At 48.1% G+C, this 26354-nt stretch overlaps 1 protein-coding gene across 2 annotated transcripts in view; it reads right to left on the bottom strand.

The window, feature by feature from the left end:
• Positions 1 to 26354, bottom strand: part of MTHFR (methylenetetrahydrofolate reductase) — a 32914-nt gene that overhangs the window by 5076 nt on the left and 1484 nt on the right. The window contains exons 1-9 of one of the 2 annotated variants that reach the window (XM_083453959.1): positions 20992 to 21350; positions 18076 to 18342; positions 15296 to 15534; positions 14398 to 14508; positions 13192 to 13385; positions 10013 to 10263; positions 6484 to 6618; positions 3926 to 4106; positions 2485 to 2667 (exon numbers count right to left, since the gene is read on the bottom strand). In XM_083453959.1, the coding sequence (XP_083310085.1) occupies positions 2485 to 2667; positions 3926 to 4106; positions 6484 to 6618; positions 10013 to 10263; positions 13192 to 13385; positions 14398 to 14508; positions 15296 to 15534; positions 18076 to 18332 (1551 nt within the window). In that variant the 5' untranslated portion in view covers positions 18333 to 18342; positions 20992 to 21350. Of the gene's footprint in view, positions 1 to 2484; positions 2668 to 3925; positions 4107 to 6483; positions 6619 to 10012; positions 10264 to 13191; positions 13386 to 14397; positions 14509 to 15295; positions 15535 to 18075; positions 18343 to 20991; positions 21351 to 26354 lie in introns of those variants that run through there. The other variant, XM_083453958.1, reaches the window with a different exon arrangement.

Here is a 26354-nt window from a genome sequence, read left to right as displayed (position 1 = left end):
CAGATAAAAAGCTGGGCTCGTCATTTCTTTCCCCGCTGAGGGAAAGCGGGAGTGGGGGCGTTGCTTCGTCTCCAGAGGCTCCGCCCACCCGCCTGCCTGCTTTTCAGGCCGCGCATGTGCTGAAGAGGCGGCTTTCTTGTGTAAAAAAAAAAGAAGTGAAAATAAAAGGTGAAGGCTGGCGGCCGGCGGCGGCTACACGGGCCACATGACGAGGTCTGGCGGGCCGGATTTGGCCCGCGGGCCTTGTGTTTGACACCCGTGTGTTAAATCGATTTTGCTCTACTTCAGTGTTTCTGCTACCATGTGGAGCAGAGCAGCTTAGAAACAGCAACACCGGTTGCCTCTCTGAAGAAAAAGACCCTCCTTCCCACCCCACCCCCCAGTTCACATTGGGATTAGCTTTGGGGCACTGAGGAAAAGTCTCACTTGACCTTAATCTTATGTGGATTAAGAGAGAAGGGAGACGGTACCAAAAATAAAAATAAAAAATGAAGAAGTTGATCCAAAACCTGGATATTATTAGGAATGCTTTTTTTGTTTCATGGGAAAGGTAAACTGGGTAGACTGGATTTCTCATAGTGGTCAGAGTTTTAAAAAGGGGGGAAGGGGTGTGTGGCGAAGATCAAGAGGCTGCTTTCGAAAGCACTCTGGTGGCTCACTGGGAGGGGAGCAATTTCGCAGCGGGGGTCCCCATTTAATGGGGGCCGGTGACACAGCGCCCCATGGACTCATAATGAGAGCTTTTGAAATCCGCATCCCTGCAGCCTTTTGTCTTGCAAATGGCGGATCTGCTAGCCCCCTGCTAGCATTGCCTAATCACCCCACCGCTTGGCTTTGTAGCCAGCTGGCGCTGAGGATCACAGCTCCCTCCACAATTGACTCGCTCATTGTAAGGGGCTTGTCACACACCCCGCCCTGTCCCCACACTTCAATATTTCTGAGGTGGGGAATCTTTCTTTCCCTCTACTGCTTCTGGCACCGAGTGGCCAGGCTTCTTTGATTTAGCGGGCCTTGGCAACGCCCTGCAGCTTGAGAATTGCTTGGGCCAAGTTACAGCTACCGATCAACCTTTCAAGCTAAAGGACGAGGGGAGGAGCCACAGCCCAGTGGCAGAACACCTGCCTGGCATGCAGAAGGCCTCGGGAACCAGGTTGAACCCTCAGCATCTCCACGTCTGCCTGGGAGAGAGTCTGGTCTGAAACGTCAGAGAGCTGCTACCAGTCCATATAGATGAGACTGAGCTGGACAAAGCAACGGCCCGAATAACACAGTTATTCAGAAGTGTGTTTTATACAGAACACAGTTTCCTATGTTCCAGTGTCTAAAGAGAAGGGCTGAAAGGACCTGTTGATGGCATTTTACCATTGCACTTTGGAGAGTGCATTATGGTCTGTGTGTATGGTTTGGGAAAAACAATGCTGTCCAGGGTTGTAAAGACTGCGGAGAGAATAATTGGCTGCACTCTTCCCACCTTGGATCAAATCTATGCTGCCAGGTGCCACAAGAAAGCAGCAGAGATAGCGCAGGATAGTGCGCACCCCGGAAATGATCTCTTTCAGCTTCCACCTTCTGGAAGAAGGTACAGGGTTATAAAGACTAGGACTAGCCGCCTGAACACTTACTTCCAGGTTTTCGGCGTTTGAGAACTAAGGCGTTTGAGAACCAAGGTACCACTGTTGTCAGGGAACTGCCATCAGTGTCCGAGGGAGAGAGCAAGCTCCGAAGGGATCCCAGAGAGCGTCCCGGGAGTGGGAGAGGCAGCCCATCTTCTGGGGGAGAGAATCAGCGTAGCTCCAGTGGAGAAGGGGGGGAGATGGGGGAATCAGCGAGGCGATCCCATGACTCCTTGCCGGGGACCAGCGGGGAGAGTAGGGGTCCTCCGCTGCCCACGCCCTCCTTGCGCAGAAGGCTTCCGCGCAGGGAGAGTAGGCAGAGACTGGGCGTTAAAGAACTTCTTTGCTGGAAGAAGTTTAAGAAACGCCCACTGACGGATTCTGCCAGCGATTGAGACAGCCACAGGCGAGTGGCTGCCCGGACAGGAAAGGTTCACTCAGGTAACCCAGCCAGACGTTGGGACAAGCTTACGCATGAGCAACCCCTAGAACCATTACAACTGTATATGACTTCATGTTAAAAGACAACTAACTTCCTGTGCTCCTATCCCTACTGAGCGATGTATACCATTTCCTGAAACCGGACCCTGAACAGCAGCCTATACACATGTCAAACAAATCTACCTTCCTAATTTGCCATAGCACACGACTTGGAATCGCAGAACTGTGGAGTGGAAGGGACCCCAGGGGTCATCCAGCCTGACCCCCGGAAGTGCCTAAAGCTTTGCCACGAAAGGCAGTGTGGTTCTTCCTTTCACACAAAAAGGCAAGCTTGAAGTTAACACACACGATCTACGCAAGAGGACGGAACTGCTTGGACTGGGAGATGGGAGGGAAGGGGAGAAGAGCATAATGTCCCCAGGCATGTTACCTTCTGGAAGACGTAGCCTCCCTCGGGACCCCAGCCCACAATCGGGTCGGTGGAGGGCTTGCCATTGATATTCGGCTGGGAATTGATGGTCAGGATCCCTCTCCTGTTCACCTTGGCCAGCTCTTCTTTCATAAGGTTGGTCTCGGGCGCCAGAGGATCATCATTCCAAGGCAGGCAGGTCACCTATGGGGGGGGGGAGGGGGAGGAAAACTATCAATATTTTGGAAAGGGGAGAGGGCAGCTTTCTCCCATGCTTCCAAATCCCCTTAAATTTTAAAATTCCTTCTACCTCAAGCAGACACACACATGTGTTAACCACAACAATAATTTATTTGTACAGTGGTACCTCAGGTTAAGTACTTAATTCGTTCCAGAGGTCCGTACTTAACCTGAAACTGTTCTTAACCTGAAGCACCACTTTAGCTAATGGGGCCTCCTGCTGCTGCCTCGCCGCCAGAGCCCAATTTCTGTTCACATCCTGAAGCAAAGTTCTTAACCTGAAGCACTATTTCTGGGTTAGCGGAGCCTGTAACCTGAAGCGTATGTAACCCGAGGTACCACTGTACTCTGCCCATCTGACTGTGTTGCCCCTCTGCCACTCTGAGCAGCTTCCAACATATATGAAAACATTATTATTATTTATTGAATTTATATACCGCGCTATACCAAGGGGTCTCAGGGCGATTCACAGAATAAAATCAAGATATAAAACCACAAAATTAAAAATAAAAACCACCCAATAGTCCTCCCCCCCCCAAAAAAAACCCCACACCTTTTAAAAGGGCTAACCCAGAAATAGTACCTCGGGTTAAAACTTTGCTTCAAGATGAGAACAGAAATCGCACAACAGCGGTGCGGTAGCAGCGGGACGGCCCATTACCTAAGCTGGTACCTCAGGTTAAGAACAGTTTCAGGTTAAGAATGGACCTCCAGAATAAATTAAGTTCTTAACCCGAGGTACCACTCTCTCTGTGTGTGTGTGTGTGTGTGTATACACAGTGGTACCTCGGGTTAAGTACTTAATTCGTTCCGAAGGTCCATACTTAACCTGAAGCACCACTTTAGGTAATGGGACCTCCTGCTGCTGCCGTGCCGCGGGAGCACAATTTCTGTTCTCATCCTGAAGCAAAGTTCTTAAGCTGAAGCACTATTTCTGGGTTAGCGGAGTTTGTAACCTGAAGCGTATGTAACCTGAGGTACCACTATATATATATATATATATATGGTTTTATTCTGTTTTTATTTATGTTGGAAGATGCCCAGATGGGTGGGGTATAACAACAACAACAACAATAACAACGGAATAGGACACCCCCATTTTCATTGGAGAAATATTGGAGGGTATGTGAGACTTGTGTCAGGACTCCAGAGACCGGACGCCAACACTTGTTCACCCCCTATGTGGGGGTTCGCGGGCCAGGGTCCTCCCTGAATCTCTCACCTTGTGTCCATCCTTGTTGGGTTCTCCGGCGATGTAACACCTGAACACCTCGAAGACGCTTTCCTCGCTGGTCAGCTCCTCGCCCCACATCTTCAGCAGCTCGTCCCTGGGAGATTTGCTCTTCAGGTAGAAGAGGTAATAATCCTTCAGCTCCCCAAAGGCTGGGGAGGATGAGTTGCCCCTGAGGGTTGCGGGAGAGAAGGCGTGTTAGGGCAGGGCGGGAACTTTTGAATTGTTTCTTTAAATGTAAAGGTTCATCATTGTTTCACCCGATGTGTATATCTTTAAGGGGCCAGAGCAAGGGCCAGAGCAAAATAACGAGATCCAGCTTTACAGCTGTGAAACATAGCAGGTGCTGCTGAGTTGCATTGATTAAGCTGTGTCAGGAATTTGGGGTAGTATATAAGGAGCAGCACCTAGCTCTGCCATTACCCTGGGGGATGGGTTGGTGGTTGGGTCTGGTTTGTTTGTAGATGTATTTAGTGTAAATGGGAGTTTTTGTTTTTGTAATTAAAACCTTGTTTAAGTTATTTTTGAGTCCCTTTTTAATGCATGGTCTCCCCAGCAAGCTCTCTGCAGCGCTACCATACTGCAAATAGACAACAGGAAGAAGCTCCCTTACGGGCAAAATGGCCTCTCCCCCCCCCCCCCAATTCACCCACTTGACTGCTTCGATCAGCAGAACTGTTGCAGGGACCACATACCATATTTTTTGCTCTATAAGACGAACTTTTTCCCTCCTAAAAAGGAAGGGGAAATGTGTGTGCGTCTTATGGAGCGAATGCAGGCTGCGCAGCTATCCCAGAAGCCAAAACAGCAAGAGGGATTGCTGCTTTCACTGTGCAGTGATTCCTCTTGCTGTTCTGGATTCTGAGATTCAGAATATCTTTTTTCTTGTTTTCCTGCTCCAAAAACTAGGTGCGTCTTATAGTCTGGTGTGCCTTATTGAGCGAAAAATACGGTAATCCCTGTTATAAGAAGTCCATCTTTTAGTGTGGCAATACCCAAACTGTGGAACTCCCTACCTATTGACATCAGGCAGCTGCCTTTGCTGTACTCTGTGCTAGAAACATTCGTGAAGCCCAGATGTTTAGAAAACTGATGCATATTTCCATCTGATTTTAGCCAGTTGTGAACTTGAGCTCTTGAAAGTCTTACATTATTGCTGTTACATTTTTCTTGCTGATAAATTTTATCGTTTTATCTTTTTCGTAAGCCGCTTTGAGGCTCGTTTGCTTTTTTTAATAGTTAAGTGGTGTATCCATTTCATGAAATAATGAATCGAACAAGGGAACGAAACAAGGAAATCTGCCCAGAAAGTATAGGGTCTTTTCTGGACTTGGGAGGAGACAACTCTATGGGTTTCAGTCAACTAGGTTTTATACAGGGTAGCCCCGCTGAAATTAACAGGCCCAAGAGATAATTCATTCCATTAACCTATCAGTTAGTTTATTAGAGGGAAATTCCCAGGTGTCAAAAAAGGTTATTTATGTATGCCGCTACTGCAGCCCATGTCTTGTTAGCCCAAAAATGGAAAACGAGTGAGGTCCCAACCAAAGAAGAATGGCAACTTAAACTGATGAAATGTGCGCAACTTGCAGATTTAACATAAGAGAACAAGAAGAACATAGGTTTAGAGAAGACTGGGAAATGTTTACTGAATATCTGGGTGAAAATTGTGTTCATTTAAAAGTGCTGACAGCATTAAGATGAATTCAGCAGTGTAAGTACCGTATTTTTCGCCCTATAGGACTCACTTTTCCCCCTCCAAAAATGAAGAGGAAATATGTGTGCGTCCTATGGGGCGAATGCAGGCTTTCGCTGAAGCCTGGAGAGCGAGAGGGGTCGGTGCACACCAACCCGTCTCGCTCTCCAGGCTTCAGGAAGCTCTGCACAACCCTCGGGAAACGGTGCCACTTCGCGCCCGCCTCCCGATGGCTGCCCAGAGCTGCCTGCAGTCCCGGGGGGGAGCGCAGCTCTGCGCAGCCATTGAGAGGGGGGGGTAAAGTCGCGCCCGCCTCCCGATGGCTGCGCAGAGCTGCCTGTATTCCGAAGCCTGGGGAGACCGGCGCGACTTACCGCTGGCCTCCCTAGGCTTGCGGATAGCAGGCTGTTCTTGGGGCTGGGATTGGGGGAAGCTGCGGTTTCCCCCGGGCCAGCCCAGCGCCTGGGGGGTAAATAACTTTTTTTCTTTATCCCCCCCCCCAAAAAAAAAATCTAGGTGCGTCCCATGGGGCGAAAAATATGGTAAGTTTCGATGGATGTAACAGTGGATTACTGAATGGTTTAATTAACGCAAAATATGCAGGGATGTATGGTATGCAAAATGAACCACGGAAAGAGAAGAAGGGATGTCACGGATTTAAGGTTGTTTAAAAGAACATTTTGAAATGTAAAATTTAATAAAAATTATATATAACTACCTCAACGGGTCTATAAGCATTGCATCTTACTGGCATCTTCTGTTTTAATTCAGATACATCTCCCATCACCTCCCAGTTCAACCAGATCTTTCCAGAGGGATACATCCACCTGCCCCCCCCCCCCGCCACACTCACCAGCGGCCATTAGGAAACTCATCCCATTCCTGAGTTCGGTAGATGTAACTCTTCGGCCTGGAGGCCCAGAAAATGGGTCGGACATCTTCAACTCGCCGTTTGGGGTGAGCACTGACCGCCCAGGGCAGGGAACGCCTTGCAGGGGAGGGAGAAGGAGGGAGAGAAAAGTAAAACATATATTTGCACCTATACTTGCGTGCTGCATCGTTTTCAACACTTCCCGGTAGCTTACACGTGTTTTGTTCCCCCTGAATTAAAAACTGAAGGGATGGCTCATTTTTATACCCAGCAAGTGAGTCAGTGTGGTTGTAGTGGTTGGACTGGGATTTGGTAAGCCAAGTTTCAAATCCCAACTGGAACCCTGAAGTTCATACGGGGACCTTGGGCCGCTCACTGTCTCTCAGCCTAGCCTAGCAAGACTGTTGTAGGGATTAAATGTGTGTGTGGGGGGGGACTGTGTGCAAAAGGTGGGATATATACACAAGTGAATAAATGAGGTTTACTTTTACAGCATGTAAGTAAGGAAGAATTAATTGCACCCTGATGTATGACTGTTGTTTTTTTTAAAATCATTTTTATTGATTTCCCCCAAAAAAACCAGCCAATCAACATATCCGCATCATAATCTGATTAAAAACAATAAACTAAAATTTAAAAATGACCAAATTGTAGTCCAAATTGTAATTATTAATTTTTCCGGGCTCCCCATAGTCTGGACCTCTGAAGCATATCTCCAAATCTTCGTTCCTGCCTCTTCTCATTGTTTTCATGTTTTCTGCCTTCTGATCTTAACACTTTAAAGTTCTCATGTATGACTGTTTTGAGCACGCCTCATAACTAGGAGAAGCTAAGCTCAAGCAAGAACAGTGGCAGGCACAGAGACAGAAGAATTACCGTATTTTTTGCCCTATAGGACACACTTTTCCCCCTCCAAAAATGAAGGGGAAATCTGTGTGCGTCCTATGGGGCGAATGCAGGCTTTTGCTGAAGCTTGGAGAGAGCGAGAGGGGTCGGTGCGCACCGACCCCTCTCGCTCTCCAGGCTTCAGGAAGCTATCAGCAAGCCTGGGGAGCCCGTGGGAGCTCCCGCAGGGCTCCCTAGGCTGCGGATACAGCCTCCTGCACGGAGCGCCGCCATCCCGCTGTTCCTCGACCTGGTTTGGAGGCTGGCACTGGGGAGAAGAGCGCTTCTCCCCAGCGCCAGCCCCACAAGCTTGGGGGACAGCGGGGAGGCGGAGCGCCGCCATCCCAGTTCCCCGACCTGGTTTTGGGGGGAAATAAAGGACAAATTTTTTTCCTTTATTTCCCCCCAAAAAAACTAGGTGCGTCCTATGGGACCAAAAATACGGTAATCTTCCACCCAAGGAGATTGCCTGTTCTATCTTTGTGTTGGGAGAGACTGAACGCTCCAGAGAATTACACATTCCTAGCACAGGCTGACTGCAGCAGGCCAGTGGAGTCTGCTAGTCAAAGCAATCTCTCGCTGAGACAACTTGTATGCCTGGCCTCACTTGCAGGAGAGCTGTCCGTGGTCCTTAACCCAAACCTTAAGACTGCTCTCCAAGGTGCTGTTACCTGTCCAACCAGGAATTTGTGGCCTACCCTTGCTTGGGCCACCAAGCAACTGGCGGTAGAGCATCGCCCTCTGCTCCTCTTCTGCCAGTCTGCTGGCTAGAAGGCCAATTTTTAAAAATATATTTATAGCCTTCACATCCATGAAGGCTGCAGAGGATGGAGTTTCCCTTAACCGGCAGCCAGCATGGAAACAATTCCCACAAGCTAGTAAAGAACGTGGCAAGATGGATTCCTTTGGGTTCAACGAGGGAAAAGAAGATAAACAGATTCTAGCAAGGATGGGCAATGTTTAAAGAATTTTGGCAGGTCAGACGGGTGTGTGTGTGTGTGTGTTAGATATAATCCTTTTGAAATTCTGTTGAGAGCGTATGAATATTGTTCTTAAAGATCATAAATATATAAATAGATAGGGTCCACCCACTAAATAGCTCAGTTGGGTAGACTGTGGTGCTGATAATGCCAAGGTTGCAAGTTTGATCCCCATATGGGACACCTGAATATTCCTGCATTGCAGGAGTTTGGATCCGGCCCAATTGCCTTCTCAATAAGGCCCGCGGACAGTCTGCGAATCAGCGTGTTTTCACATGAGTAGAATGTGTGCTTTTATTTAAAACGCATCTCTGGGTTATTTGTGGGGCATAGGAATTCGTTCATTTCCCCCCCAGAAAATATAGTCTGGCCCACCACATGGTCTGAGGGATGGTGGGCAGGCCACAGCTGAAAAAGTTTGCTGACTCCTGGACCAGATTATCCTCAGGGTCTCTTCGAACTGTACAGTTCTCTGATTCCACTCGATACCTTTCCTTATTACTTTGCTGGTTTCTTTCCTTGCCTCCCTTTTCTCCCTCCCTCCCTCTCCTTTGCTTTTTTATTTCCCATTTGCATATACTCTGTTTCGGATTGTGACAGCAATTGTTCGTTAAACCCCTGTCATAACTCGATGCATCTTTGCAAAACTGTGCAATTATTGACCGGAATCTTGTTTGTTTCCATTCCTGCACTTGCATTGTTTAAAGGTAAAGGGACCCCTGACCGTTAGGTCCAGTCGTGGCCGACTCTGGGGTTGCGGCGCTGATCTCGCTTCACTGGCCGAGGGAGCCGGCGTACAGCTTCCGGGTCATGTGGCCAGCAGGACTAAGCCACTTCTGGCGAACCAGAGCAGTGCACGGAAACGGTGTTTACCTTCCCGCCGGAGCGGTACCTATTTATCTACTTGCACTTCATGCTTTCGAACTGCTAGGTTGGCAGGAGCAGGGACCGAGCAACGGGAGCTCACCCCGTTGCGGGGATTCGAACCACCGATCTTCTGATCAGCAAGTCCCAGGCTCTGTGGTTTAACCCACAGTGTCAACACAAATAAGTTGGTTCTACTTTTTTTAAAAAAAGATGTTGCAAGCTACCGTATTTTCCGCTCTATAAGACGCACCTTTTCCCTCCTAAAAAGTAAGGGGAAATGTGTGTGCGTCTTACGGAGCGAATGCAGGCTGCGTAGCTATCCCAGAAGCCTGAACATCAAGAGGGATCGCTGTGCAGCGCTCCCTCTCGCTGTTCTAGCTTCTGGCTTAGTCACGGTCTGTCCCTTCCCCCACCTCCTGGAAAAGCCCACAAGAGCCACGCTCTCTTTAAAGAGCTGTGCGGAGCGTGTGTGCGGCTCTTGGGGGCTTTTCCCCGAGGAGGGAGAGGGGCAGCCTTCCTTGGGGAAAAGCCTGCAAGCGCTGCACACTTGCTCCACGCGGCTCGTGAAAGGGAGCGCTGAGCAGAGCCTGGGATGCATACAGGCTCTGCTCAGTGCTCCCTTTAAAGAATATTTTTTCCCTTGCATTCCCCCTCTAAAAACTAGGTGCGTCTTATGGTCAGGTGCGTCTTATGGAGCGAAAAATACGGTAGTTAACTTTTGTAACTGCTTTACGAAGATTGGCTCTCTTAGTAATAGGAGAAAAAATGGAGGTGCTCACCTAGGGTCCTCCTTCCAGAGACCCAGGTGCTTGAGGACTTCCACGGTGGCCACTTCCCGGTTCAGGGTGTAGAAGTGCAGGCCGTGAACCAGGCCGCTGTCCAGCAGCTCCCGGCACATGGTGACGGCCAGCTCAATGCCGTAGTTCCGGATTGCCGCGTCGTTGTCCTTGATGGGCTCTATGACGTCCTTGATCTCCTGCGGCACCTCCAGCTTCGAAAGCTTCACAAGCTGCCGCAAGGAATGATAGCCCTAGAGCAGAGAAGGCGGGGGGGGGGAGAGAGAGAAATTATGGGTTGGATCGAATGGTAGCCCTGTTCTCAGTTGGGGCTGGACAATGCCTGGTATTTATTTATTCATCCATCCATTCTTTTCAAATTTATACATTTCACAAATTTTATACATTTCACCGATTTTACAATCATTTTGACATTTCAGAACTTGATTTCCTTCCCCCCTCTTTCTGTGGCTCCTTAAATTTATTTTTAACATCTTCTGCATATCCAAATCAAGTAAATTTGCTCATTTATTTATATATACTCCTATAAAACTGCAGGTTATTATAATAACTCTGCCAGTCTGTTTATAATTTATCTGTAAATATTCAATAAACCATTTCCATTCTTTTATTTTTAAAAATGTTATCTTGATTTCCTATTCTGCCAGTAAGTTTCGCCATTTCTGCATATTCCATAAGGTTTTGTATCCATTCTTCCTTTGCTGGGACTTCTGCTTCTGACATGTGGTTTTCAACATTGCAATATACTGATATATCACAATGTCTGAAATAAGAATGGAACTACGTAGAGGCATTGGCCAGCTTCATGGTTTTTCTTGCGTTGCCATTTTTTGCATAGCACATCCCCACAACCCATGATTTGCAATATATGCCTGGTCAAAAATGATGAAACTGGTATCATGCTTTGAAACCGGTTTTGGACAACGTATTGGCTAGCCCTAACACGCATCATGATTCGCGATATATTGCCAGGTCAAAAGCTATGAAATCGATATCACAATATGGACTTCTTACTGGCTTTAGATGATATGTTGATACAGTGGTACCTCGGGTTAAGAACTTAATTCGTTCCAGAGGTCCGTTCTTAGCCAGAAACGGTTCTTAACCTGAGGCGTGCTTTCGCTAATGGGGCCTCCTGCTGCCGCTGGCATGCGATTTCCGTTCTTATCCTGGGGCAAAGTTCTTAACCTGCAGCAACCACTTCCTGGTTAGCGGAGTTTGTAACTCAAAGCGTCTGTAACCCGAGGTACCACTGTAGATCGCCCAGCCCTACTCAGATCATCATGATCATCAATTTATTAATCACCCTCTATATAATTGTTTCAAGTCTCAAGGCAGTAGGAAAAAAGCAAAAGGTTAAAAGCACAAAAAACTGCAACACACAAACACACACACAGAATCGTGCCTTGATACTCGTACGTTTTGGCTCCCGAACGCCAAAAACACGGAAGTAAGTGTTCTGGTTTTCGAACGTTTTTCAGAAGCCAAATGTCCGCCGCGGCTTCTGCTTGAAGCTGCGCCTTGGTTTTCAAATGGTTTCGGGAGTCGAACGGACTCTTGGAACGGATTAAGTTTGAGAACCAAGGTTCCACTGTATATATACCGTATTTTTCGCTCTATAGGATGCACCTTGTTTTTAGAGGGGGAGAACAAGAAAGAAAAATCTCCCCTCTCTGCGCAGTGCCCCTTCAGCGAAGCGGGAGGAGAAACGGAGCCCCTTCCATTTCTCCTCCCACTTCGCTGAAGGGGCGCTGCGCAGCTCTCCCTCTCCTTTTTTTTTTTAATATATATATATATATATATATAAATATTTTATTCGTTTTTGCATAAAAGACAACAAAGCAAAACAAAAGCAACAAACAATACACCAAAAACATAAAGAATTACACAAACATAACATACTACAAACAACAGAAATAAAGACAATCTTATCTTCATATTGATCTTGCATTAACTTGTTTCTCTGACTTCCCCGAGTCTCCCTTCCCTGTATTCCAATTCATACAATTAAACAACAAATCCCTTCCCTCTGTCATAATTAACCTCCTTTCTGATTTGAATGTCTTAATATAGCTTATTCAATGCTTAGAACTTAGAATGTTGGGTCTTCTGATCCTTAAAATTTTACTCCAATAACCTTATACATTCAATCTGATGTTATTTTAACATTCATTAATCTTGTAGTGTTTCTGTAAATAGTCTTTAAATTTCTTCCAATCTTCCTCCACCGTCTCTTCACCCTGGTCTCTGATTCTGCCAGTCATTTCTGTGGATTCCATATAGTCCATGACTTTCATCTGCCATTCCTCCAGCGTGGGTAATTCTTGTGTCTTCCAATACTTTGCAATAAGTATTCTTGCTGCTGTTGTGGCGTACATAAAAAATATCCTGTCTTTCATACGTACCTCTTGGTTGACCATGCCCAGGAGAAAGGCCTCCGGTTTCTTCGGGAATGTGTATTTAAATACTTTCTTCAATTCATTATAGATCATCTCCCAAAAGGTCTTAATCCTTGGGCATGTCCACCAGAGATGAAAAAAGGTACCTTCAGTTTCTTTACATTTCCAACATTTGTTATCGGGCATATGATAAATTTTTGCTAGTTTGACTGGTGTTATGTACCATCTGTATATCATTTTCATAATATTTTCTCTTAGGGCATTACATGCCGTAAACTTTAGCAGCTCTCCCTCTCCTACACTGCCTTCGCCTTCAGCGAAGGCAACCCAAAGTCTCCGGAGTGCAGCAGGAGTTCCCGCTGCGCTCCGGAGGCTTCGGGTTCCTTTAGTTGAAGCTAGGAGAGCAAGACTCTCCTGGCTTCAGTGAAAGGAGAGGCGAAAGGAAAGGCTTCAGCGAAAGGAGCAGCCTTCCCGCTGCTCCCCGAGCTTGTGGGGCTGGCGAGGGAAACCCGGTTCACCCCCCCCTCAGCCCCAGGGACCACACATTCACTCCATAAGACGCACAGACGTTTCCCCTTAGATTTTAAGAGGAACAAAGTGCGTCTTATGGAGCGAAAAATACAGTATATATTTTAAAAACCAAATATAAGAGCCCTGCTGAATCAGGCCAATGGCCTATCTAGTCCAGAATCCTGTTGTCAGAGGGGCCAACCAGATGCCCTGATGGGAGAATCCCATAAGCAGAACCCAAACACAACTCACCTGTATGGGGAATATCCCGGGCACGACAGGGCAGGTAATACCAATAGCCTGGCAGTCCTTCAAGAACTTGAGGAAGGTCTCCGACCTAAAGAACAGCTGCGTTATGACGAAGTCGGCTCCTGCGGACACTTTCTCCTTCAGGTGCCTCAAGTCTTCCTCGTAACTCTCTGCTTCTGGGTGTCCCTTGGGGTAACCTTCAGGGCCAACGAGAAAGACAGAGGAATTCAGGGGTAGAGGTTGGGGTTTTTTTGTTTTCCAAAGGTTACATATTATTCGAATGCTACCCAGCTGTGCAGGCAGTGAGAGATTTTACTTTCTTGGGCTCCATGATCACTGCAGATGGTGACAGCAGCCTCAAAATTAAAAGACACCTGCTTCTTCGGAGAAAAGCAATGACAAACCTAGACAGCATCTTAAAAAGCAGAGACATCACCTTGCCAACAAAGGTCCGGTTAGTTAAAACTATGGTTTTCCCAGTAGTGATGTATGGAAGTAAGAACTGGACCATAAAGAAGGCTGATCACTGAAGAGTTGATGCCTTTGAATTATGGTGCTGGAGGAGACTCTTGAGAGTTCCATGGACTGCAAGAAGATCAAACCTATTCATTCTTAAGGAAACCAGCCCTGAGTGCTCATTGGAAGGACAGATCCTGAAGCTGAGGCTCCAAGACTTTGGCCACCTCATGAGAAGAGAAGCCTCCCTGGAAAAGACCCTGATGCTGGGAAAGATGGAGGGCACAAGGAGAAGGGGACGGCAGAGGACGAGATGGTTGGACAGTGTTCTCAAAGCTACCAGCATGAGTCTGACCAAACTGTGGGAGGCAGTGGAAGACGGGAGTGCCTGGCGTGCTCTGGTCCATGGGGTCACGAAGAGTCGGACACGACTAAACAACAACACCCAGCTGTGCAAAGGTGTGGCTCGTGCATGAAAGGCAAATACTGTTGCTCTTGTGTTCGAATCCTGCTTGGCCGTTTCCCCACAGCGATCTGAGAACAGGACTAGCTGGGCCTTTGGACTGATCCGGCAGATTTTTCTTATGTACCCAGACCAGAGTTAAAGTTGGTTCACAGAGCGGATCTCTATCCAGCTCAGATTCTCACATTCCTTTAGTAATCCTTGCAGAACTGGCATGTGTGCACAGACACCGCCAGTCTCTCTCTCTCTCTCTCTCTCTCTCTCTCTCTCTCTCTCTCTCTCTCTCTTACCTGCCACACAGATGTCAAAGTAATCCTCAAACTCAGAGCGGATGTGCTTCACCAAGTCAACAGCGTAGTTGAAACCCTCGACCTCCTCTTGCCACTCTTCCCCAATGGGGTCTGTGGGGAGAGACAGAAGTGCCCGGTCAACACTTTTGTAAATACACACACTCGCCACAATACCAGCTTTTACTTCATTTTACCTTTCTCTCTCTCTCTCTCTCTCTCTCTCTCTCTCTCTCTCTGTCTTTCTCTCCCTCTCCCTCTCTCTCCTGGACAAGACTCACAGCCAGATTAAACCCTTTAGAAGCCCTAAGCACTTTTAAGGTTTGGGGGGGGGGTGTTCCATACACACACACACACACACACACACACACACACAGTGGTACCTCGGGTTACATATGCTTCAGGTTACAGACACTTCAAGTTACAGACTCCGCTAACCCAGAAATATCACTACCTCTTCCTTCAGCCAAAACAAATAAAGCAAATTAGGCTCCCAGAGCAGTATAAGCAGATCCAACAATAAGGCTGCTCCCAGATTTACAATCTAAAGAGAGACGCAACACGAAGAGGACCTGGGAGGTGGGGGACAAATTCGTTCTCCGTTAAAATAATTATTACAATCTGAACCAAAGATGAAAGATGGGGATGGAGGAGGGCGGAAAGTCAAATCGAGCACTTGTTCCTTGTTATGTCTAAAACAGACGCGACACGAAAGGAAAATGGATGAGGAGGGAAGAGGAAAAATAGAAAATACGGGCATTCCTCCTCACTTACGGAATGACCAGCAGAAAAGAGGTTGAAGAGAGCCAACGGAGAGACCCCACAACCCCATCTCTCTCAGGCCTGAGGGAACAGCAGCTGCTCCATTATCTAGCTACCATCTTTCATTGATTCAACTCACCTCCACGCAGCGCCATGATGTTCTTGAGACCTAGCCGCTTGGCCTTCTGCAAGTGCGCCGTGATCATCTCCTTGGTCTGGTTGCAGCAGGTCATGTGGAGGACGGTGTCCAGGCCACAGTAGTTGAGCGCTGTGCTTGCCATCATCATGGAGGAGGTTTCCTTGTCAGAGCCTGGGTCGCCAGCCGGGTGCCAGGTCACGTCGATGAAGAGAGGGCCGCCCGCACCCATGCGGTCAAGCCTGCAGATTGCCACCCAACAGAAACAAATAAAAAAGTTTGTGGTGGACGTGCAAGATAACAAAAGCATTCCGGGGAATGATTTACAATGAGTCGAAAAAAATGTTTAAAATAGCATTTGGGGGAAAGCCAGAGGCTTTTCTACTAGGTATTAGTAGTAGCTAGTAGCAGAACCTATTTACCGTATTTTTCGCTCCATAAGACGCACCTGACAATAAGACGCACCTAGTTTTTACAGGAGGAAAACAAGAAAAAAAATATTCTGAACGAAACAGTGGATGTATGATTTTTGTGGTTCATGCTGTGACCACAGTCATGATATGTGATTTGACGGTGAGTTTGGGGTAGCTCAATGCAAAAATCCTGAGAATCCATGTGGATCCATGCTTTGTAACCACGTTTTTGCGCCATTGCGGCCCCACGAAACAGTGGATGCATGTGTTTTTTTGGTGCAGGCTGTGGACATGCTATGTGATCTGATGGTGAATTTGGGGTGACCCAATGCAAAAATCCTGAGGATACATGGGCTTTTACTTCCCAGGCAGCCTCCCTTATCTCTCCCTCCCCCATTGCTTGCAGAGTAGTGGCTTTGTTTCAACACCCGCTTCCCTCTTTCTAAAAAAAAAAAAAAAAAAAGTATGATCTGCTTTTCGCCCCTGGGCAATTCAGATCCAGGGACCACGCATTCACTCCATAAGATGCACAGACATTTCCCCTTACTTTTTAAGAGGAAAAAAGTGCGTCTTGTGAAGTGAAAAATATGGAGTGAAAAATACGGTATCTACTTGCACTGGCGTGTTTTCAAACTGCTAGTTTGGCAGGAGCTGGGACAGAGCAATGGGAGCTCACCCCGTCGCGGGGATTCAAACCACCAACCTTCCGATCGGCAAGCCCAAGAGGCTCAGCGTCACCCGCGCAATAAACTCGTCCAGCCCACAATTTACCAGCTTCTCTACAATAATATCAAGGGGGGGAGGCTTTGTCAGAAGCCTTACTGAAATCAAGATACACTACAGCACACAGCATCCCCCTGATCTACCAAGCTTGCAACTCTTTCCAAAAAAAGAAAAAATATCTACTCACACTGGTACCGGTATGCTTTCGAACTGCTAAGTTGGGAGGAGCTGGGACAGAGCAATGGGAGCGCGCTCCATCACAGGGATTTGAACCGCCGACCTTCCAATTGGCAAGCCCAAGAGGCTCAGTGGTTTAGACCACAGCGCCACCCTACCAGCTGCTGGAGACCACATGTGGTGAGCTGAGTTGCTGCTGAGCTCAGGTCCTGTTTCTGGGCTTCCCATTGAGATGAGAATGCTGCACTAGATGGGTCAACAGGTCTGATTCTTAAGCTCTCACAAGGTCACCATACATTCTTGTGGCAGTGAGTTCCATAGTTGTTGGTTTTTTGGGTTTTTTTAAAAGACCTAAGTTTTTTATTATTATTATTATTAAAGATTTTCTTGTTTTACAGAAGTATGTGTAATGTCTCTCGTGGGGGTGGGGTGGGGTGGCGATGTTTCTGTTTTGCTTAATGTATGTAGGGTTTGGTGTCAGCGTTGCTCGTGCTGTTCATTTGTGTTTCTTTGGTGGTGAGAGAGGTTGGGGTTGGCCTAGGGTGTGGTTGTTTGTCTGTGATTGGCTGCGGTGATCTTTGTTTTCGTGTGTGAGTGGGGTGGGTGGGTGTTTTGGATCAGGTTAGCCATATTGATTTGTATGCTGTTGGTGGATTATTGACATTGTCTTGTTGGGCTGTGTATGTGATAAAGGGGAGCCATACCGGGGTGAAGGCGTCTTCTTCTGTTTGTCCCCATGTCAGTTTATTGGTTAATTTTTCTAGTAGGGCTGTTTCCCATACTATTTGGTACCATTGGTCCATGCTTACTCCTGACAGGTCTCTCCAGTGTCTGGTTATGGTGTTTCTAGCGAGTTCCATAGTATAACCCCACACTCCCACAATATGCAGAATTCATCATGCGAAAGGCTGGGCTGGATGAATCCCTAGCCGGAATTAAGATTGGCAGAAGAAATATCAACAGCCTCAGATATGCAGATGACACAACCTTGATGGCAGAAAGTGAGGAAGAATTAAAGAACCTTTTATTGAGGGTGAAAGAGGAGAGCGCAAAATATGGTCTGAAGCTCAACATGGACTGCAAGAAGATCAAACCTATCCATTCTTAAGGAAATCAGCCCTGTGCTCACTGGAAGGACAGATCCTGAAGCTGAGGCTCCAATACTTTGGCCACCTGGTGAGAAGAGAAGACTCCCTGGAAAAGACCCTGATGTTGGGAAAGATGGAAGGCACAAGGAGAAGGGGACGACAGAGGATGAGATGGTTGGACAGTGTTCTCAAAGCTACCAGCATGAGTTTGACCAAACTGCGGGAGGCAGTGGAAGACAGGAGTGCCTGGCGTGCTCTGGTCCAGGGGGTCACGAAGAGTCGGACACGACTAAACGACTAAACAACCCACCATCCCTCTCCCACTGGCGGCTTCTACACAACGCTCGGATTTCAACAGCCTGCCCTGGAGCACCCCCCTCACCTGGAAATCAGGTTGACGGCCCCGTTGGACGTCCTCGGAGGAAAGAACTCCAGGGAGAACCACTTGTCCCCGGACTCCTGCCGCCTCCGCATCTTCTCCCACAGGCGGTCGTGCCGCTCGGTGTCGAGGACAGGGGTGGAGCATCGCGAACTTTCCTTGGAGCTGTCGCTGCCGCTGCTGCCATCAGACCTCACGACGGCCGCCCCGTTGCCAAGGACGGCCACCCCATTGCCGGCACCAAAGGACTCGTTCACCATGGCGAGAGACCTGGGAAGCAGGAAGTGGGGAGAAAGGTTAAGCAAACAGGAGGCCACTTGTGCTAGCCTGAGGTGCCCCCACTGGAAGCTGCTTATCAACAACTTCGGCTTTCTGATTGGAAGGTTGGTGGTTCGAATCCCCGCAACAGGGTGAGCTCCAGCTGCTCTGTCCCTGCTCCTGCCAACCTAGCAGTTCGAAAGCACACCAATACAAGTAGATAGATAGGTACCACTGCGGCAGGAAGGTAAACGGCATTTCTGTTTGCTCTGGTTTCAGTCACGGTGTCCCGTTGCGCCAGAAGCAGTTTAGTCATGCTGGCCACATTGTCTGGAAAGCTGTCTGTGGACAGAGCCACTTCCAACCTCGGGAGGAGGTGGTGTTGCGGGCTTCATGCCCCCCAACACATGCACGGAGGCTGGCTTCCAGCCCCCGCACAATCAGGGGAATCCTCGGGCCGCGTCATCGGCTGGCTCAGGGTGTGTGGCTTGCCTCATTAAAGGCAAGCACAGCCCCGGGATCTCCCTCTTTGGTTCCGCTCAGCTGTTGAGGTTTTCCCACCCACCCACCCTTTAAGGTTCCCCTTCTGACCTTGCTATGGACCTCGGTTGGTCGCCTTTAAGGGGCCTGGTAGGAGTTTTTTCCACTTGGCAAATTGGCACCGGCCATTTGGTTTTTCGCCTACCTCATAGCAAATTGTCACAACTCCTTTGGTTTTGGCGGTTAGGCATTGGTAGGGGTATTGTTATGTAGATGTAGAGGAGCGCCATCACCTCCCCCAAATATTGAAAGGTAGTTCGGTAAAGGATTCCGGGGGCGTGGCCTCGTCCGAAGCCTATGGAGGCCAGGGCCCAAGACATGCCCCCGAGCGGGGACCCCGGGGGAATGCCTAGTTGATGTGCATCAGCAGGGCTCCCCCTGCTGGTGTTAACCCTTCCGGGTCTTCAAGCAAACAGGCAGAAGCCAGATAGTCGGATAGGACCAATGCCTAAGCCAATACCGCTCTTTACCTGTAACTAATAAAGTTGTGGCCAATTTTAGCCCATTAACCGAAAATAATGGTGTCATGTGTCTTTATTTCTACTGGTGGGAGGCGGGAACTCGCCATGCAAACGCCGGCACCCTCAGCCTGAAAAGCAAGAAGAAGGCCGCAACCCCATAGTCACCTTTGACTGGACTTAACCGTCCAGGGGTCCTTTACCTTTTCACCCGTTTTTATCAACAACTCCCATCAGCTCCAGCCAGCATGGCCAATGGTCAGGGAGAACAGGAGCAGTCAGCTCAGCAGCCATTTCATCAGGCAAAGGAAGAGAGTTGAAACTAGAGGGTTGCTCTATTAATATGGCTAAAAAGACCAGCAATTTTATGCTCCTCTCCCTCAGATTTTTTATTCACTGCAACCATTGACATTCTGGCTCCGGCAAGTAACCAGTGCTTTTCTTCTAGGCTAGGGGAAAAGGTGTTGGCACTGCGTACCCTTGAATACCCCCCCCCCGAAAAAGCACTGACTGTAACTAAGAATTAGAGCCTGGGCCTGCTTTTCACCTCCTCTTCCCTCCCACTCCCCTTTCCTTTTGTGTCATGTCTCATAGGCCACACCCACACCCATGTATTTAAAAGCATGTTGCTTCCTTCAAAGGATGCTGGGAACTGTAGTTCACCCGTCACAGTTCTCAGCACCCTTAAACAAAGTTCCCAGGATCCTTTGGGGGAGGGAAATGGGATTGTCTGGTTTGCATGTGACCTTAGATTGCAAGGGTGGGGATTGTGTTCTCAGCGACATTTGTAAGCCTTTTTTGACTGACGAGTGGCATGAAAATGCCTGGTAATTGCTCAGCTGAGAGGAGAACCCACATCCAAGAGCTACACAAACACATGCCTAATTAACAGGTTTAATTGCAATTAACTATCTCGCATACATCCCGGAAAGAAGGAAAAACAGGGCAGATATTTACAGCAGATAAGATGCAAGGTTGATAAGGTGCAATTGTTATTAAATGAGTAATTCCGTATGCGATCCTTTCCTCAGGGAAAGCTGTTCAGCTGTTAGCTAGACAAACGTTATGAGCTGCGCAGATCCGTTGACATTAACGGACATGGCCACGTTCAGAGGGTCTACTCTGAGTCAGACATAGTTGCTGACAACCTTATTTCTAATAAAAACATACATTACAGAGCCACTTTGCCTCGTTTTCCCCACAGGCATCAGCCAAGGAGTCCTCAAGACCAGGACCCTCATAGCAAGGTGCCCTAGGCTGACTCAGCCCATCAGTCCCAGGACTGTCAACACTGGCTGGCAGCAGCTCTCCAGGGCTTCAGGCACGAAATATTTCCAGCCCTACCAGGAGATGCCACTAAGGATCTGAACCCGGGACACAAAGCAAGATTTCCTCCACCACCGAACTAAGACTCTTTCCTTTCCATGGCCGCCACAAATCACACACTAAACATTCAGGGGTTCCGCAAGAGAACAAGGGTTAAGAAATCGCTTGCCTTTTCCAGGTGAGACTTTTTCAGGCTCCCACTCTGAGCAAAGGGAGTTGGAACAGGAGGTCATTTATAATAAAGGATATTTCCAAGGGGGAGATTGGGGCTGGGCAAGCAGCGGGGTGGGGAGAAGGGACAACAGCACAAACCTGCAAGACCCATCGCAGCACTTGCCTGGTGGAGTGATCCTTCCATGCAATTGTCCACTGCAGCTTGGAGTGTTTCTCCAGCTGGACAGGCTTTTTGCTGCGCTCCAGGTTATTTCCTGCGGCTGTCCACGTGCACACACAGTGAGATTCTCAGGCTCGCTGACCTTGCTTGGATCAAGTGCACAGCCACTCTCCAAAATGGACTCCCGCCAAGAACAACAGCAGCCTCGAAGCCTCCGCTCTACAGCTATGCAAACAGAGAAGCCGCTTAGGCTCTCAGTAACTGCACATACAAAGCCAGCTAAGGTGTGCATTCAAAGGCACCCTCCTACTCCAACCAGAGCCCAGCCCAGACCTGCGGATGCCAGACCTGGCTTGCCAATCAGAGGCCGGCCCTGGCATTCCCTCCAATCGGAGGGGCAGGGTTCTCTGCCCGCTGCTCCAATGGGCAGTGGAGATCCAGCCCTCTAGAGACACCCTTCTGTTTGCCAAGCACAAACGCTCCCTTTGATTGTCTGGTCTGAATGCTCTGTTGTTTGTACAAGGGCCGTTGTGCTCTCTTTTGCAAAATGTTTTATGTTCAGAGAGCAGAGCCATATATTCCCTGCTGACCCCCTCAAAAGGAATCAAAATTAGGAGCCATCCCCCTTTTTACAGTAAAGACAACGCCAGCAAAAAGGTGCATTTGTTATGCGTAAGAACCACACAGTGTCTCCCTTCTTTCCATACTTAAGAGAAGGGGAAAGGAAAGTTCTCCTGTCAGCCTGACAAACCCGACCGTGGAGAACCTATACGGACCGTTTTAAGACCATGTAAAACGACATTTGCCTGGCACCTGCTTCATATAATATAGGCAGTTGGTCAGAAAGCTATTTTATTTTCTCTGTTTTAATCAACACATTGTGGCTCTGGAACTGAAATTGCTACACTATGTATCACTTTGTGCTGTATTCTTGGTTTTGTTGAATTTGTATGTAGCCATTTTACGGTATTTTTAATAAAAAAGGAAGGGGAGGGAGCGAAGGAGGAAAGGAAGGAAGGAAGGAAGGAAGGAAGGAAGGAAGGAAGGAAGGAAACCATCACACAGCCACAAAACCGGCAAGCAACTTTGTGGCACCCAAAAGGCTAACTTGGGGTGGGGAACCTCAGGCTCCCAGAGAACAAATGTGGCCCCTGCACCTCTCCGCCTGGCCCTCTAACTCTTTGCAGACCACACCCATCACTGGCCTTCCTTGCTTCTCCACACACCTTTTTTTCCTTGACCTGGCTGGAATGTTTTCTTTGAACCCCAATACAGCGGTACCTCTAGTTACAAACTTAATTTGTTCCGGAGGTCCGTTCTTAACCTGAAACTGTTCTTAACTAGAGGCGTGCTTTCGCTAATGGGGCCTCTTGCTGCCGCTGCGCCACCGGCACAAAATTTCCGTTCTCACTCTGGGGCAAAGTTCTCAACTTGAGGTAACTCTTCCAGGTTAGCGGAGTTTGTAACCTGAGGCGTTTGTAACTCGAGGTACAACTGTAATGCATTCTGCTTGTCTGGATGAAGGGGGGGGGGCGTGTGAGCATGCAAAAATCAGCCTACTCTAGTCCAGCATCCTGTTCTCACAGTGGCCCAATAGGAAGTACACAAGCAGGACTTGAGTTCGAGAGCCCTCTCCCCTCCCAAAGTTTCCAGCAACTGGGATGCAGATGACTTACTGCCTCCAATTGTGGAGGCAGAGCAAAGCGATTGTTGCTAGCAGCAAAGATAACATTTATATTGGCTCCCCCACCCACTTTTACCTCTGGCCCCACCCACCACGGGCATGTGGCCCTCAGAAAGTTGCCCTGATGGGAATAACGCCCCCCTTGGGCTAACACATCCCTGGGCTGCCTTATTTGCTATGGCATAAGCAGGGCCAGGCAGAGGCCTGGGCCAGATAGATAATGTCCCCCCCCCCTTTTTTTTTACCCTGGGGATAACTGAAGACTTATAAATAAGTAAGCATATACATAATTTTCACAAAAGTTAGGCTGACAAATAATTTTATTTCAAGGCTTGAACCGTATCTGCATATAAAGACAAAATGGAAAATATAGATATACAAGAGTGCTTTTTAAAAATACATACGGAAAAGGATTAAGTACAGTGGTACCTCGAGTTAAGTACTTAATTTGTTCCGGAGGTCTGTTCTTAACCTGAAACTGTTCTTAACCTGAAGCACCACTTTAGCTAATGGGGCCTCCTGCTGCCGACACAACCAGAACACAATTTCTGTTCTCATCCTGAAGTAAAGTTCTTAACCCGAGGTACTATGTCTGGATTAGCAGAGTCTGTAACCTGAAGCGTCTGTAACCTGAAGCGTATGTAACCCGGGGTACCACTGTATTTACATTTAAAAATGCTTTCCTAGCTTTCTTTTCTGCAAATGCTTGAATTACGAAGGAAAAATCAAGCAACTTTGCCTTATCATGGTTTATATTAATCATTGCTAAACCACTTATGCGTTCTTGAGCCATTGTTGTTTGAAAGAAAGACTTAATTCGTTTTAATATATTGAAACTCATCCCACCCGGTGCCCGTTTCGCACTCCTCTGTGGAGACGATCTCAGGCCCTGCCCCGGACGCTGGGAAAGCTTTTCTCTCTCACTGCAACCCCTGCAATTGTGAATATGCTGGCCCTTTGGAATTGGCTGGGCCAAGTGGCCCATATGGCCCCCCCTCTGTCTGGGCCTGGGCCTAAGCCTTCCAAAGCAGTTTACACAGGGTGACTCTGGCCCAGCTGTGGTTGATGGGAGTTGCAGCCCAAGGCAGCAGATTAGCCTTCTCCAATCTCAAAAAAAAAACAAAAAAAAAAACACAAGAGCAGCAAAGATTCAAGGTCTTTCCAGCAATGCCCTGGCTGGCTGATCTAACTGGTTCTTACTGCCAAGTACCTCCTCAACCCTCACACCTTCTTGCAAGCAAGAAAAGCCATCTAAGGTGAGCTTGGGGAAGGGAAATGCTTGCAAATTCTAACAAGTCAGTTCTGCAGAGGATTTAGCACAGGATGAAAATGTTGCTGGTTGCTAGGGATTCTTTTTCCCACTCGCCCCACATCTTAGGAACACAGCCAGCTGCTGCCCCCAGCAACCTTCAAGTCAGAATGCTGGCATTCATTTTAGAAGCAGGTAGGTCTTGGAGGGCCAGGAACACTTCCAAATCAATAAAGGTAAAGGGACCCCTGACCATTAGGTCCAGTCGTGACCGACTCATCTCGCTTTATTGGCCAAGGGAGCCGGCGTACAGCTTCCGGGTTATGTGGCCAGCATGACTAAGCCGCTTCTGGCGAACCAGAGCAGTGCATGGAAACGCTGTTTACCTTCCCGCCAGAGCGGTACCTATTTATCTACTTGCACTTTGAGGTGCTTTCGAACTGCTAGGTTGGCAGGAGCAGGGACCGAGCAACGGGAGCTCACCCCGTCGCGGGGATTCGAACCACCGACCTTCTGATCAGCAAGTCCTAGGCTCTGTGGTTTAACCCACAGTGTCAACACAAATAAATAAGTTGGTTCTACTTTTTTTAAAAAAAAGATGTTGCATGCTACCGTATTTTTCGCTCTACTTGCACTTTGAGGTGCTTTCGAACTGCTAGGTTGGCAGGAGCAGGGACCGAGCAACGGGAGCTCACCCTGTCATGGGGATTCGAACCGCCGACCTTCTGATCGGCAAGCCCTAGGCTCTGTGGTTTAACCCACAGCGCCACCAGCGTCCCCTTCCAAATCAATACCCTACAGTAAAAGCAGCCGAGGTGACCCACGGCACATTTTATACTGGGTTTTCACTTGTCCTACCCAGGGATGTATGTAGTCAGTGCCAGGGCTGGAGTCCTAAGAAGAGCCTGATGGATCAGGAGAACGATTGCCCTCTAAGGGCAGTATCCTGTTCTCACAGCGGCTAACCAACATGCTGCAGCAGGAAGGATGTAGTACGACCCATGCAACGTGTTGGCGACTAATGTACACACAATAATTACCAAAATAATTACACATTCTTTATCAATCTTCTGAGAAAAATACAAAACCTTGTGCACAGCCACAGAAACTTGAAATCTGCCCAGTCTAAGATGAACTTACAATGTCTGATTTCAATAGTTTTTGCAAATGTTTAACTCAGTCTTCTGTTTTCTTTATCTTTTTAGGTAACTTCATGAAGATGAAATAAATAATAATAATAATAATAATTATACCCCGCCCATCTGGCTGGGTCTCCCCAGACACCCTGGGTGGCTTCCAACAAAGTTTTAAAATACAGTGGTCTGTTAAACATTAAAAGCTTCCCTAAACAGGGCTGCCTTCAGATGTCTTCTAAAAGTCAGATGTCTCTTTGACATCTGGTGGGAGGGCATTCCACAGGGCGGGTGCCACTACTGAGAAGGCCCTCTGCCTGGTTCCCTGTAACCTGACTTCTCAACGTGATACCAACAAAAGATACCAACAAAAGGCAAGTCCAGCGTTGTTCACAATACCGAGAGATGCTAGTGAAGTTGTAAAGGTAAAGGTAAAGGGACCCCTGACCATTAGGTCCAGTCGTGACCGACTCTGGTGTTGCGGCGCTCATCTCGCTTTATTGGCCGAGGGAGCCGGCGTACAGCTTCCGGGTCATGTGGCCAGCATGACTCAGCCACTTCTGGCGAACCAGAGCAGCGCACGGAAACACCGTTTACCTTCCTGCCGGAGCGGTACCTATTTATCTACTTGCACTTTGACATGTTTTCGAACTGCTAGGTTGGCAGGAGCAGGGACTGAGCAACGGGAGCTGGCCCCGTCGCGGGGATTTGAACCGCCGACAAGTTGTAGATGGATGTTAATGAAGTTGTAGACAGGATGCCGGCGTTTTGCACCTGTTTCGCCCTGGCAGTCCCAGTAATCAAGAGGCCGCTGTTCGCCCCCGATGAGGCCCTTTTACTGGGGCTTGCAGGTATCACACTCCAAAGGTAATTTTCTGGGCTTCTTCAGTGGTCTAATCTCAAAACCTTGATATGTATATTGATATTCAATTTCATAGAGAACACTATTTCTTGGCTTAAGCTTAAGAGACTGATTGGCTTAGCAGCGGGCACGTTCTGAGTCCAAACTGCACAAATTTCATTGTCACAGACACACATTCACTGCTTTAGTCATCTTTTATTACCTGAGCTTCACCTCTGCTGTGTGGACGTGAGAGAGAGAGAGACAGAGAAACTCACTTGCTCCCGTCACCTCAACTAACCTCTAGCAGCCTGACTGCATTCCTCCTGGAGTTATCACTGTGGGTATGGATCAAAGTTAGGGTTGTTGGTTTTTTTGATACGGATCAAAGTTTGCTAAGGAGGGAGCCTGATCCTGGCTCCTTGACTGGGACTCTTTCCAGCTGGCAGCCACTCTGGA

The sequence above is a fragment of the Podarcis tiliguerta genome (genome assembly GCF_965153285.1).
Source record: "Podarcis tiliguerta genome assembly, chromosome: 8".
In the NCBI taxonomy this organism is placed as follows: domain Eukaryota; kingdom Metazoa; phylum Chordata; class Lepidosauria; order Squamata; family Lacertidae; genus Podarcis; species Podarcis tiliguerta.
The sequence above is the reverse complement of the archived record's forward strand: the minus strand, read 5'-3'. Positions and strand labels throughout refer to the sequence as shown.